This window comes from Hylobates moloch, unplaced genomic scaffold, assembly GCF_009828535.3.
Source record: "Hylobates moloch isolate HMO894 unplaced genomic scaffold, HMol_V3 SCAFFOLD_15, whole genome shotgun sequence".
Lineage (NCBI taxonomy): Eukaryota > Metazoa > Chordata > Mammalia > Primates > Hylobatidae > Hylobates > Hylobates moloch.
Window position 1 is genome coordinate 8,812,048 of NW_026652290.1, and position 13,568 is coordinate 8,825,615.

Below are 13,568 nucleotides of genomic sequence, written 5' to 3' on the forward strand. Positions count from 1 at the left end.
GGAGGCCTCCGGTCGCCTGGCTCAGCCCCCGGAGGCTGCCGGCCTCCCGGCCCCACCCCGGCATCCCCTGGCCCTGGCTGACTCGCCACCCCCGACACTGCAGCGCCTGCCGGCCTCGGGGCCCCGCCCTCTGCCTTCGCTCGCGCCGCGCTTCTTCGGTCTCCCCAGGGCCTGTTTCATGGATAGGGTCCCCTTGTCCGCGTGAAAATCTCCTTCCTCCTCAGCTCAGAAACACTCCAAGGTCTCGGCGCCCGATACTGGCCTTCCCTCATCCGAATACCCCTCGTGCCCCTGATGTACTTTTCTATTCCCACTCCCGACTCTGGCAGCCTAGCTTCTAAGCTGAGGAGCTTGGCCTTCGCTCCAGGTGCGGGGACTCGTGGAACGCTTTGATTCGCGCTTAGAAAGATCGCTCTGCTCCTGTGAGGAGGACGGCGTGTAGGGGCTGCAACCAGAGACACAGTCAGAAGCTCCGAGGCTACTGCGATGGTCCAGGTGAGAATGGAGGGGCCTAACTAAACCAGCGGCGGGAGGGATGAGAGAATGAACTGAGACACTTAGGAGGTGAATGGCATCGAGCGACTGCACGTGGAGGTGAGGGTGGGAAAGATATCTGAGATGACTCCAGTTTATGGCTTGGACAATGACTTGGATGGAAGGTTAGGTGGGGGCTGAGCAGAGTCCACGAACAGGTTTTAATTTGCCTGAGTTTAAGGTGCCACAGGACACAGCCTAACAGAGGCCCAGGTTGGAGCCATGCACCATGGAGTCATGAGAATGGAAGGGAAGCTGACGCCATGTGGGATGGGGTAGAACTGTCCGCAAATTCGTCCCGCCTCTGGAGTCTTCAGACCAGTCAAGGCCGAAATTCAACCAAGCCTCTCCTCTAGCTGTTGTTTGCAGCACGTGGTCTGGTGGCATCCTGCAGGATTTACCAGCTTTTTGCCAACATTCTGGCCTATGCAATCAATACGTCCCTTCAGCGTTGCACTTGGATGGATTGGACCTATAGTTGTTATATATGGATATTGTCTAAATTATTTATGACAGTATTAACTGACTCCTATGTTCTGGCCTTCAGAATTTCTCCTTTGGATCAATTACTAGCCTGTCTTACATTTTCTGCTTCATTCTTTTAAAATGTTTAGAGATGATTTGCTAACTTCTAAGTTTTCTTCATTGCTGTCAATGATGCAATTTAAACTGTCAAAAAAATTTTTTCTCAAGCAGGGTAGTAATGGTGAACCATTCTCTTGCTATTCAGACAGCATGGTTTAGATGAGGCGCACCTATCCCCAGCTCTAGGAATGGAAACAGGACCCAAGTCTGGCTAACCAGAAATTGGTTTAGGGTCGGCCCCATGGTCTGAGCCAGACCAATGAGAATTGGTAGAGGGACTTTTCTGGAACTAAATAAATGGATCCTGGCTGGGCGTGGTGGTTCATGCCTGTAATCCCAGTACTCTGGGAGGCCGAGGCGGGTGGATCATCCGAGGTCAGGAGTTCGGGACCAGCCTGACCAACATGGTGAAACCCCGTCTCTACTAAAAATACAAAATTAGCCGGGCGTGGTGGCGCATGTCTCTAATCCCAGCTACTCAGGAGGCGGAGGCAGGAGAATCGCTTGAACCCGGAAGGCGGCGGTTGCAGAGAGCCAAGACCGCGCCATTGCACTCCAGCCTGGGCAACAGAGCGAAACTCCGTCTCAAAAAAAAAAAAAAGAAATGGATTTTTTTTTCTTTTGCAACTTCTATTTTAGAATCGGGGGTACATATGCAGGCTTGTTACAGAGGTATATTGCATGTTGCTGAGGTTTGGAGTATGAACGAATCTGTCCTTCAGGTAATGAGCATAATACCCAATAGGTAGTTTCAACCCTTGCCCCCTTCCTCCTTCCCCGCTCTTGTATTCCCCAGTGTCTGTTGTTCCCATTGATCTTTTTCCGCTGTGTTGCTAAGCTGGTAGAAAGGCTGGAGTTGCTGGCAACCATCTTTGCAACCATGCAGGGAGAGCTACCTTGGAAATGAAGCAAGACAAGAAAACAGACAAAAGGAGACAAATGTTTGACTTTGTTTGTACAGCTGGAAACCAGCAATGCTGGAAATGAGCACTGAAGGCAGTTTAATGGGTTTGTCACTTGTAACCAAGTGACCCATGGCAAGCTCACAGATTTGTATTGGCAGAATTCCTCCTCTTATTTAAAATGGTACTTTTGGCCAGGCAAGGTGCCTCACACCTGTAATCCAAAGACTTTGGGAGGCTGAGGCGTGCTGATCACCCAAAGTCAGAAGTTCAAGAACAGCCTGGCCAATGTGGCGAAACCCCGTCTCTACTAAAAATACAAACCATTAGCTGGTTGCGGCAGCCTTTCTACCAGCTTTTTGTCTCCAAAAAAAAAAAAAAAAAAAAGGTACTTTTGCTTATCTCTAACCTTCCTCTTCCCCATAATTTAACAATTGCCCATACTATCTGTTACGCTGAGCTACTCTCTGCCCCATTCTCCTCTTATCCTCAGTTCCCCCCAGGCTGTCAGAGCCATCTGAAATGAAAACATTTAGGCCAGGCATAGTGGTTCATGCCTGTAATCCCAGCACTTTGGGAGGCTGAGGCGGGCGGATCACCTGAGGTCAGGAGTTCGAGACCACCCTGGCCAACATGGTGAAACCCCATCTCTACTAAAAATACAAAAATTAGCCAGACATGGTGGCACATGCCTCTACTCCCAGCTACTTGGGAGGCTGAGGCAGGAGAATCGCTTGAACCTAAGAGGCAGGGGTTGCAGTGAGCGGAGACTGAACCACCGCACTCTAGCCTGGGCGACAGAGTGAGACTTTGTCTAAAAAACATAAATAAAATAAAATGAAATGAAAACATTTACTACTTGAAATCCTTCAGACTCCCCATCACCTACCTACAGGCAAAACTCTCAAGTTATTTTGTATGATTTAACCATTATCTACCTGTCCAACTTAAATCTACCCTTCAGTAATATTATACTTGCACCTCCCTGCATAAACTATGCTACAAGTTTGGTTATGCAGTTGCCCACCTTTTAAGGTTCAAGACTTGTCTTCTCCAAAGAGCCACTTCTGCCTCACAGTAAGCTTAGGGCCCGCAACTTACCTGTAACTTTTGTTGCACTTATGGCCTTTTACAACTATCAATTTATGTATGTGTCTGTTCTCACTGGTTTATAAGCTCCCTGAGGACAGAGCCTTGCTTGAGTCATCTGTCAGCAGCCCAATATGGGACAAAAAGTGCATGCATTGTGATTACTGAACAGAACTGATAAAGGCTCAGCAATTTGCGCTCCATAGATCTAAGTTTGAACTTTTCTAGAAAAGGATTTGCAGGACGATCTGACCAATCTTGGGCTTCCAAATTAGTTCCAACAGTTCTAGTATTTTTTTTTTTTTGACAGAAGCAAATAAGTAAGTTTTACTTTGTGATTCAATCAAAAGTGAAATGCATTGTCCCAGGAAATATCAATCCTTTCTGCATCTTACTTTTTTTTTGCTGTGACCTCGAGATTCTCTTGTTCTCTTCAGTTGTATTGGTCCATGATCACTCATAGCTTTCATACATATATATATACATCTGAAACTCAGAAAATTCATTAGGTAGGAACTCTTTGGATGCATCTCCTTTTTTAACCTCATCGGGATGATTTTTCATTGCACCATCATTTTATAGAGCTTCCTAGCACTGTTGAGCATGCAGAATTTTTGCAAATGCAATCCAGAGAAACTTGTCTGAGCTCATGTGGCATGGTCTAAAGAATACTGAAATATTTCTGGCATACCTCTTAATTGTAATCACTTTCTCCAGGTTGCTTTATGGATTAAATGAGATAATCTACTAAAGGACTCCAGTAAAAAGCTAAAAAGGTAGCTAGCTTTTGAGGTGCTGTGGCAGACTGGCATCTAGTGGCCAGCGATAAAGGTGCAGGCTAGTGTCCACACCTAAGTGGGGACAGTGCAGGCTGTAATGTCCATACCTAGTGGGGACATCAATGGGGTATTTGTCAGAGAAGCTCCATGACATAGTTTGCACATTGTTTCTGGCAGTGCAGGTTCAAACCCAGAGTCTGGCTCTCCCAAAGATTATCTGAGTTATTCTATTATTTTACAAAGTTTGAAATAGCCATTAGATACCCTTACAAACATCATTTTTGTGACTGATTTTAAGCCTATTGAAAATGTCAAAAGAAATCCAAAACTGATCGCTAGTTTACCCATAGCTTATACAAAATTAGTATTAACCAGGCCAGGTGTGGTGGGTCATACCTGTAATCCCAGCACTTTGGGGCCGGGGGCAGGCGGATTGCTTGAGCTCAGGAGTTCAAGACCAGCCTGGGCAACATGGCAAAACTCCATATTTACAAAAAATACAACAAATTAGCCGGGCATGATGGTGCGTGCTTGTTGTCCCAGCTACTCGGGAGGCTCAGACAGAAGATCACTTGAGCCTGGGAGGCGGAGGTTGCAGTGAGCCAAGACTGTGCCACTGCACTCCAACCTGGGCAACAGAGACCCCAGCTCAAAAAAATAAAATTAGTGTTAACTTGTACTGTTTAGCCACATGCATTAAGTTTTTAATTTTAACTCTACTATCGCACAACCAGGAATGTACAAGACATCTGGAGCCTGATTCACATGGCAGGAAGGAGACCATGTATTTTTGTTTGGGATGGGTTTTAGCCACTATCAGAGACATGGTTTGTTTCTTAGGGGTTCGGTCCTAGTAGTATGATACTTAGTTCATTTAGGAACTTCCTTTTTTAATGGCTAAGAAAACATTTTAGCTACTAAATGATATGCAAAGATAACTTTCCAAATTTAAGCTGTACTCAAAAATCCACAGAATCTGCAAAACTCTCAAGTTTCTATATTTAAATAGAAATGTGTGTTGACATACATACTTTAATCAGTCATTTCTTGCTTTCAATATATTTTATTCTGATGAAGTTACAAAAGTAGATACAAAACACTTTTTTTTAAAGTACAGTTAACTGACTTAGAAAAATAGATAAAGCCCCTAAGGATTTTAAAACACAACATAAATTTTTATGTAAAGAACATTTAAAAATATTTTAGATGGTAACCAAAACTAACTTACACAAACTATTTTTGATGTAGAATAGAATGCTGTTCTATAATAAGAAGTCTATAGCACACTGGTAATCCATTTGGATCTACAGAATACTTGTTTGGAATAGAATCTGATAATGAGAGAAAACCCAAATGAATGTCAGTGCAGTTGCTTCAAAAAAATTACTGCTACCACATGTAGTATCATCCCCCAAGGCCTTTTACAGTCTGAAATACCAAAATTGAAAGCAAAAATAGGATGACCAAAGGACTACTATTTTACCTCTTTTCAGAACTCTACAATAGTAGAAACTAAATCCCCTTATGGATCTCAGGGGGAAATAATGTGACTGTTGAAGGTGCTCAGTGTTTGGTGTCCAGGCTGGCATTTTTCATGTGAGGGTTTCATACTGACAGGAGGCAGGCTCCTAAAACAAGGCAGTAGCACCAGCACCATGACTAGGGCTGCTTAAAAACAAATTTCTAGGACTTATACTCTTTGGGCCTGATTTGTCAATGCTTATGAGGTAATGATATTACGTTTGAGAAGCTCTACTTCTAGTATAACCTCAATGCTCAGAGAGAAAGCCAACAATACAATCAGGAAACCACAATATTGACAAAACTTAGTATTACCACCAAGATTGTTCCTCTTGCCTTGGCACTACTAAAAAACTTTACCTTTGTTACTAAAGTCATGGTGAATACAGATTTTGCATTTCTCATGTAAGCAGCTATATAAGCTAGGGTTCTACAAGCCTTAGATGAAAGGAAATACTTTGCTGGAAGCCCTGTAAAAATCACTTTATTCACAATCTGAGGAATGAAAGACAAATTTGGCTGTCAATACAAAAACTGTATTACAAGGAAGTTCAACTGTTTAAAAATCTGCACATCACTGTCCAAGTGTTTTTTGAAGGCCTGAAAATTAAAGCACCATAGGATTAACTGCATAATTTAGCAAGCACTCTCCACCCCATGACCGTAATCATGTATGAAGAGCAGAGATCAGACACTGAGAGGAGATGGCTTCTGATTAGCAAGGGGGAAGGGAGTGAGTGTTATGGAACAGGCAAACCTTGGGCATGGAGAGATAAAAGTGAGAAGAGTCAAAAAGATTGATTTCTATAGGCTGGGCGCAGTGGCTCACGCCTATAATCCCAGCACTTTGGGAGGCTGAGGCGGGCGGATTGCGAGGTCAGGAGATGGAGACCATCCTGGCTAACAAGGTGAAACCCCATCTCTACTAAAAATACAAAAAATTAGCCAGGCGTGACTAAAAATACAAATATTAGCTGGGCATGGTGGCAGGCACCTGTCGTTCCAGCTACTCAGGAGAGGCTGGGGCTGGGGCAGGAGAATGGCGTGAACCCAGGAGGCAGAGCTTGCAGTGAGCCGAAATCCCGCCACTGTACTCCAGCCTGGGCGACAGAGTGAGACTCTGTCTCAAAAAAAAAAAAAAAAAAAAAAAAAAAAAAAAAAAAAAAAAAAAAAAAAAAAAAAAAAAAAAAAAAAAAAAAAAAAAAAAAAAAAAAAAAAAAAGAAGATTGATTTTGTCAAACTGTTATCAAAGGTTAACCCTCTAGCCAACTCAGGAAGGCGCCATCCTCTTCCCATTATCTCCCCTTCTCCAATTCTCCTCTTCCCCTTGGCTCCCTAGCCTTGGAGGTAAACACTAATATTTCGGTGCACTGTTGGTTAAGCCAGATTGGCTTGGGAACCTCGTAATGTTTTTATTTTTATTTTAAAAAAGGACAGACTGAGTCTCAAAATACCAACACATCTCTGATTTATGTCCCATTTATAAGCTGCCTTTACTACTGTCCTGACGTGATTGTCTTTCATTTGCTTTGGAGCTTAGTGGTGAAGAGAGGGAACATTTCCATAACTGAAAATAAATGGAGAAAAGTGAAACTCTTTTGTTTGAGAATATTTGAAATACTAGAAATAATGAGGAAAGTACAAGCCTAGCTGAGAAACTAGTTTCATCACTTGTGGACTTAAAAAAGTAAAGCCAACAACAGGGTTTAAAGTTGAGAGGCAGTTCACATCCTAAGTGACATCTAGAAACCTGCTTTCTTGTTCGCAAATGATCAACATGAACATACAGAATGGCTGACATTTGGACCTTTGGATAAGCTTAAAACATGGATTGTGGAATGTCTAATAGAAGGCTTTTCTCTCTTTTTTTTTTTTCATAATGACTGTCCCACACTTTAATTCCTCAATGATATGTGGATGCTAAGTAAATCAGATGAAATGTTTTCTTTAAAATTCTGTATATATTTAAGAATTTCTAGGAAATGATTATTTAAAATGGAGTTTCTAAGTAATTATTTTCTTTATAGTTTAGTGGAGTAAGAAAAATAAATTAAGGCCGGGCGCGGTGGCTCACGCTTGTAATCCCAGCACTTTGGGAGGCCGAGGCGGGCGGATCATGAGGTCAGGAGATCGAGACCACGGTGAAACCCCGTCTCTACTAAAAATACAAAAAAATTAGCCGGGCGTGGTGGCGGGCGCCTGTAGTCCCAGCTACTCGGAGAGGCTGAGAGGCAGGAGAATGGCGTGAACCCGGGAGGCGGAGCTTGCAGTGAGCTGAGATTGCGCCACTGCACTCCAGCCTGGGCGACAGAGTGAGACTCCGTCTCAAAAAAAAAAAAAGAAAAATAAATTAAAAAAAAAAAAAACCATCAAATCTAACCTTTATCAAAGCCATCAAGGAGGTTGGTAAAATACTTTGCAAAAATCACAGCTCTGAACCACATAGAATGCTGATGAACTTAAAGCTTTGCCAGTTTGGCAAATCTTCCAGTTTAATACTTGTTGTGCCTCAGTACATTTTAAATAGACAGCTAGAGTTTACTAAATCCTAGGAACCAAATAAAAAATAAATGTTTTCTTCATTAAAGGGGAAGGTTTTTATATCCCAATAGAAACAGAGGAATTTCAAGTTTTGATACAAAAACAATTAAAACAAGATAAAAGCCAAGTGGGAGCTCAGTCCATCTTTTGAATATTAACAGAATGAGGATTTTTTTTAAACTTATTTCTCCCATTTTGTTTCCTTTAAACACATACACTCACTCACTCTCTCAAGAATAGGTAGCACACCAAAACTTTATCTGTGTTATAAGATGTGTACACCTTAATGGTTTATTGTGGTTTTCCTTAAGTTTTATCCTTGTTAGGATGAAGTTCATGCATTTCTACACTACTCTTAACTAAGGCTCAAGAGACAATAAAAACATAGAAGTAATTTTTTAATAAAAGGAAATAAAATAATCAAGTACTCTGAGTATTTTCCTCCATTCTCTTATCCAGAATTTCAAGGCCTCTGAAAAATAATGAAATAATAAAAATAGTGGTTTTGAGATCTAAATTTGTTGTTAATATTTTGGAATCCTTTTCTCAGCCAAAAGCTACTATCTGAATTAAGCTTTTCAGTCTAAAAGCCTGGAAGACCATCCTTAGAAGACATTAAAAAATTACTTCTGATACACACATTCCTAATAATTTAGATAGATATGAAAACAGTCTCAAATAAAGATCAAAAAATGAAGTCCCTGTAAAAATAACTTTGGCTGCTCCCACCCACACATCATATGATGATTTAAACTGCAATCATGAATTCTGAAAAAACATACGTTATCTTATCTATAAAAACACTACCATACAAACTTGAAACTAGAATGTTATCTGAAGTGACACAGATGTTCTAAATCTCAAGGATACTGAAAAATACATTTTTTATTTGTAAAATAAAAGAATAAAACCAATCTGATTGTGTTATTAGGAAATTTGTTCTGGAAACTTATTCATAAATTATTGATGGAAATTCTTAATGTCCATTATGCTGTCACCTAAAACAGATTCAATCATTTTCTTGTAAAGAAATGACTGAGTAAATGAGTAAAAGAATAATAAGTAAATTTATAAGCTACAGGTTAACCATCACATATTACAACCAAGTATGACTGTGATAATAACAGGAGTGGTCACACAGTACTTAAGATTTGGCTGTGTCCTTAAGGTCTTACTCGGAAACTATCACACCAACCTACCTTTGGGATAATTTTATCAGTAGACACAGGCAATGGGTATCTTTTTATCCTGTTTTCTTAAAGTCTGTATCACTAGTCTATAACAGATAGCAATGAGATAGTTCTAGCAATAGATGAAGCAAGAGGGTAACTGTGTTCTAGAAGAAACATTTATCTGTCTTTTGATCCAAGTTTCTCTATTAATTCTTGAAGAGGTGCCAGCTCACGCCTATCAATCAGATTAAACTCCTAAAAAGAGAAGAAAAATAACAATTAAAAATGGATCTAAAACTGAAACCCTGTAAATGTCTTTTGGAGAAGGGATTCCCAACTCTAGTTTTCTGAAGTCCAAAAGAATGATGAAATAACCTCTGTGAACATTTTAAAATAGGCATTTACTCTTTTTCTTTTCTTTTCTTTTTTGTACAGATGTGGTCTATGTTGCCCAGGCTGGTACTGAACTTTGGCTTCAAGTGATCTGCCCACCTTGGCATCCCAAATCTCAAAGTGCTAGGATTACAGGGGTAAGCCACCATGTCCGGCCCTCTCTTTTTAAAAATATAGGTATGATATTGTGATATAAGTATTTGGTCTTCCTGTTTCTTCACACACAGCTCCTAAAACCCTTGTTGGAATCACCAGAGTGCTAAGAGTATCTTGTATGCTAATGAGATGACTGGTGGCTGGAGGCTCCTATAAAGCTTCAGGATGGGAACTGGTCAACCTTCAGCCAGCCCTCTCCCCTTCCCAGATCACAACCTCTGGGGAGGGGGAGGGGAAAGGGCTGGCTGAAGGTTGAGTTGATCACCAATGGCCAATTATTTAATCAATCATGGGCAAGTAATGAAGCCTCCATAAAAACACAAAAAACAGGGCTCAGGAGAGCTTCCAGATAGCTGAACACGTGGAGGTTTCTGGAGCGTGGCATGCCTGGAGAGAGCATGGAAGCCCCTTCTCCTCTGGCCCTACACATCTCTTCCATCTGGCTGTTCATCTGTATCTTTTGTTAACATCTTTCATAATAAACGGGTAGAGATAAGTATTTCCCTGAGTTCTATAAGCTGCTCCAGCAAACTAATCAAATCCAAGGAGGAGGTTGTGGGAACCCTGGTTTATAGTCAGAGGTATAGGTGACAATGTATTACTTTTGATTGATATCCCAAGTGGGGGGCAGTCTTGAGGGACTGAGCTCTCAAACTTGTAGGATCTGATGCTACCTCCAGATAGACATTATCAAAATTGAATCGAATTATAGGACATTCATCTGGTGTCCACTGTAGAAATGATCACTTGCTTGGTGTGTGAGAGACAGTCCCCATGTTTGGTCACAGAAGCGTTCTGTGTGGTGAGAGTATAGTAGCATAAAGGGAGTTTGTTTTTTCCTATATTCTTACAATGGGAGACTTATTAAAGAAGTAACTCTAGGTATCAGTATGATCCTCACTGTGTTAAACACTGAAATCAAAACCGTATACATATTTAAATTTACATTAAAAGTGCCCAAAAAAGTCCGGGCATGGTGGCTCACGCCTGTAATCCCAGCACTTTGGGAGGATGAGGTGGGTGGATCACTTGAGGTCAGGAGTTCGAGACCAGCCTAGCCAACATGGTGAAACCCCATTTCTAGTAAAAATATAAAAATTAGCTGGGCGTGGTGGCAGGCGCCTGTAATCCCAGCTACTCAGGAGGCTGAGGCAGGAGAACTGCTTGAACCCAGGATGCAAAGGCTGCAGTTAGCAGAGATCATGTCACTGCACTCCAGTCTGGGTGACAGAGCAAGACTCTTGTCTGAAAAAAAAAAAAAAAAAAATGCCGGGCACAGTGGCTCACGCTTGTAATCCCAGCACTTTGGGAGGCCGAGGCAGGCGGATCACGAGGTCAGGAGATCGAGACCACGGTGAAACCCCGTCTCTACTAAAAATACAAAAAAAAATTAGCCGGGCGTGGTGGCGGGCGCCTGTAGTCCCAGCTACTCGGAGAGGCTGAGGCAGGAGAATGGCGTGAACCCAGGAGGCGGAGCTTGCAGTGAGCCGAGATTGCGCCACTGCACTCCAGCCTGGGCGACAGAGCGAGACTCCGTCTCAAAAAAAAAAAAAAAAGAAACTATCTGAAAACTACAAACTGAATTTTTGATAAAGGGCCAGTAGACCTTTTATGCACCAATCTGAGAAGGAAGATCAGGAAGAGCATGGTACAGTACACAAAACTATAATACACAGTATCTACTATAAAGCTACCAGGTTTTTTCATCATAAAATATCTAGACAGACATGTATATGTAATTCAATATGCAAAATATAAGTATCTCAAAAGTTAGGCTAAAGGCGTACCAATTCTTTGATATCTTTTTCAAACAATGTGAATTATTTTGATTTTTTTAAAGTTCCAATTCTGGCTGGGTGCTGTGGCCCAGGCCTGTAATTTCAGCACTCTGGGAGGCTGAGGTGGGTGGATCACCTGAGGTCAGGAGTTCGAGACCAGCCTGGCCAACATGAGAAACCCCGTCTCTACTAAAAATACAAAAATTTGTTGGCGGTGGTGGTGGGCACCTGTAATCACAGCTATTCGGGAGGCCGAGGCAGGAGAATCACCTGAACCCAGGAGGCGGAGGTTGCAGTGAGCCAAGATCATGCCACTGCACTCTAGCCTGGGCCACAGAGTGAGACTCTGTCTCAAAAAAAAAAAAAAAAAAAAGTTCCAATTCTGACTAAGGGTCCACAAAGCAACAGGCCATAACCCTGAATGGATAATCCTAACCACAGACCTAGGGAGGCCAGAGGCAGAAAGCCCAAATGGGGGTGATACCTTTTTATACTGCTGCACACATCAATAAAATAAATAATGTGGAAAAGAGAACAAAACAGAAAAGAGAGGCTTGCCTGTAATTGGCTCTACATCTATAACTAAGACACACTGCTCTTTGTTGAAGTTCCCAATCCAAGTAAGTCAAAGTTACAGGACACAGAAATCGACATGGATCAACTTACCTGAACAAAGAAAATAAAGTGCTTAAAGGAGGTGTTGAGGTGGGCCTCCTCTTGCAGCTGCATCACAGAATCAAAGTGCTGGTGATAAATATGGGCATAAACCCTGAACAGACGCTTTAGAATAGTCTTTGCCACAGACATAAAGTTTTTGGGAAATGGGACACCTGCAATTAAATACACATATGAAACAATTAGTCTGTTACCTAATTTAACAGTAGAAAGTTGTTTGTAACAGGGCCTCACTTTGTCACTCAGGCAGTGGTGCAATCTCAGCTCACTGCAGCCTCGACCTCCTGGGCTCAAGTGATCCTCCCACCTTGGCCTCCCAAATAACCTGAACTACAGGTACACGCCACCATGCCCAGCTAATTTTTTGTATTTTTTGTAGAGATGCGGTTTCACCATGTTGCCCAGGCTGGTCTTGAACTCCTGAGCTCAAGCAATCTGCCCACCTCAACCTCTTGAAGTGCTAGGATTACAGGCATGCCCAGCCTAACAGCAGAAAGTTTACACACTGCCATGAGCACCTGCAACATATAAACACACACATTCATAAATACACACAAACCTACCTCTGTATATATATTTTAAAGCCAAGGAAATGAAAACCCAAACCCAAATCCTCACAAAGTACCACACTTTCTTCTGACTGCCTTAGGCACAGGTATCAAATTATGTAAGATGCTGCTGAATCAAAGTTCAAAAATCCTGTAGTTCTAGTTTTCTTTTCTTTTTTTTTTTTTTTTCCGGAGACTGAGTCTAACTCTGTCACCCAGGCTGGAGTTCAGTAGCATGATCATGGTTCACTGTAACCTCCACCTCCCAGCCTCGAGCAATCTGCCCACCTCAGCCTCCAAAGTAGCTGGGACTACAGGCGTGCACTACTATGCCTGGCTGATTTTTGTATTTTTAGTAGAGATGGGTTTTTGCCATGTTGGCCAGCCTGGTCTCGAATTCCTGGCCTCAAGTGATCTGCCTGCCTTGGCCTCCCAAAGTACTGGGATTGAGTTCTTTAATATTAGAGAGTTTCTTTCTGAAATTAAATGCAACAAGAGTAAGTATTTTGATTATAAATATTTTTACTTTGTAATTTGTAACTCTGAAGAAATTACACTGGCTCGGTGTGGTGGCTCGTGCCTGTAATCCAGCACGTTGAGAGGCCATAGTGGACAGACTGCCTGAGCTCATGAGTTCAAGATAAGCCTGAGCAACAAGGTAAAATCTCATCCCTTAGGAAAAAAAAAATAAGAAATTACATACATACGCACTCTCTCAATGAGGACTGGAAACTCTCCTAAGCAAAATAAAAAGGCAGCCGGGCGCAGTGGCTCACGCCTGTAATCCCAGCACTTTGGGAGGCCGAGGCGGGCAGATCACGAGGTTAGGAGGTCAAGACCAGCCTGGCCAAAGAGACCAGCTTGGCCAACATGGTGAAACTCCGTCTCTACTAAA

The 13,568-nt window shown here is 42.1% G+C and overlaps 1 protein-coding gene and 1 long non-coding RNA gene across 4 annotated transcripts in view; one reads left to right on the forward strand and one right to left on the reverse strand.

Annotated features, from left to right (window-relative positions):
* Window positions 1-16: 16 nt before the first annotated feature.
* On the forward strand, window positions 17-9,801 carry LOC116482939 (uncharacterized). Its single transcript, XR_009210133.1, has 3 exons — window positions 17-495; window positions 9,559-9,653; window positions 9,744-9,801. It is a non-coding gene; the product is annotated as an uncharacterized LOC116482939 (long non-coding RNA).
* Window positions 5,441-13,568, reverse strand: part of MOB1A (MOB kinase activator 1A) — a 27,491-nt gene continuing 19,363 nt past the window's right edge. For all 3 annotated transcript variants that reach the window (XM_032176464.2, XM_032176463.2, XM_032176465.2), the window contains exons 5-6: window positions 12,117-12,280; window positions 5,441-9,378 (exon numbers count right to left, since the gene is read on the reverse strand). In XM_032176464.2, the coding sequence (XP_032032355.1) occupies window positions 9,301-9,378; window positions 12,117-12,280 (242 nt within the window). In that variant the 3' untranslated portion in view covers window positions 5,441-9,300. The remainder of the gene's footprint in view (window positions 9,379-12,116; window positions 12,281-13,568) is intronic.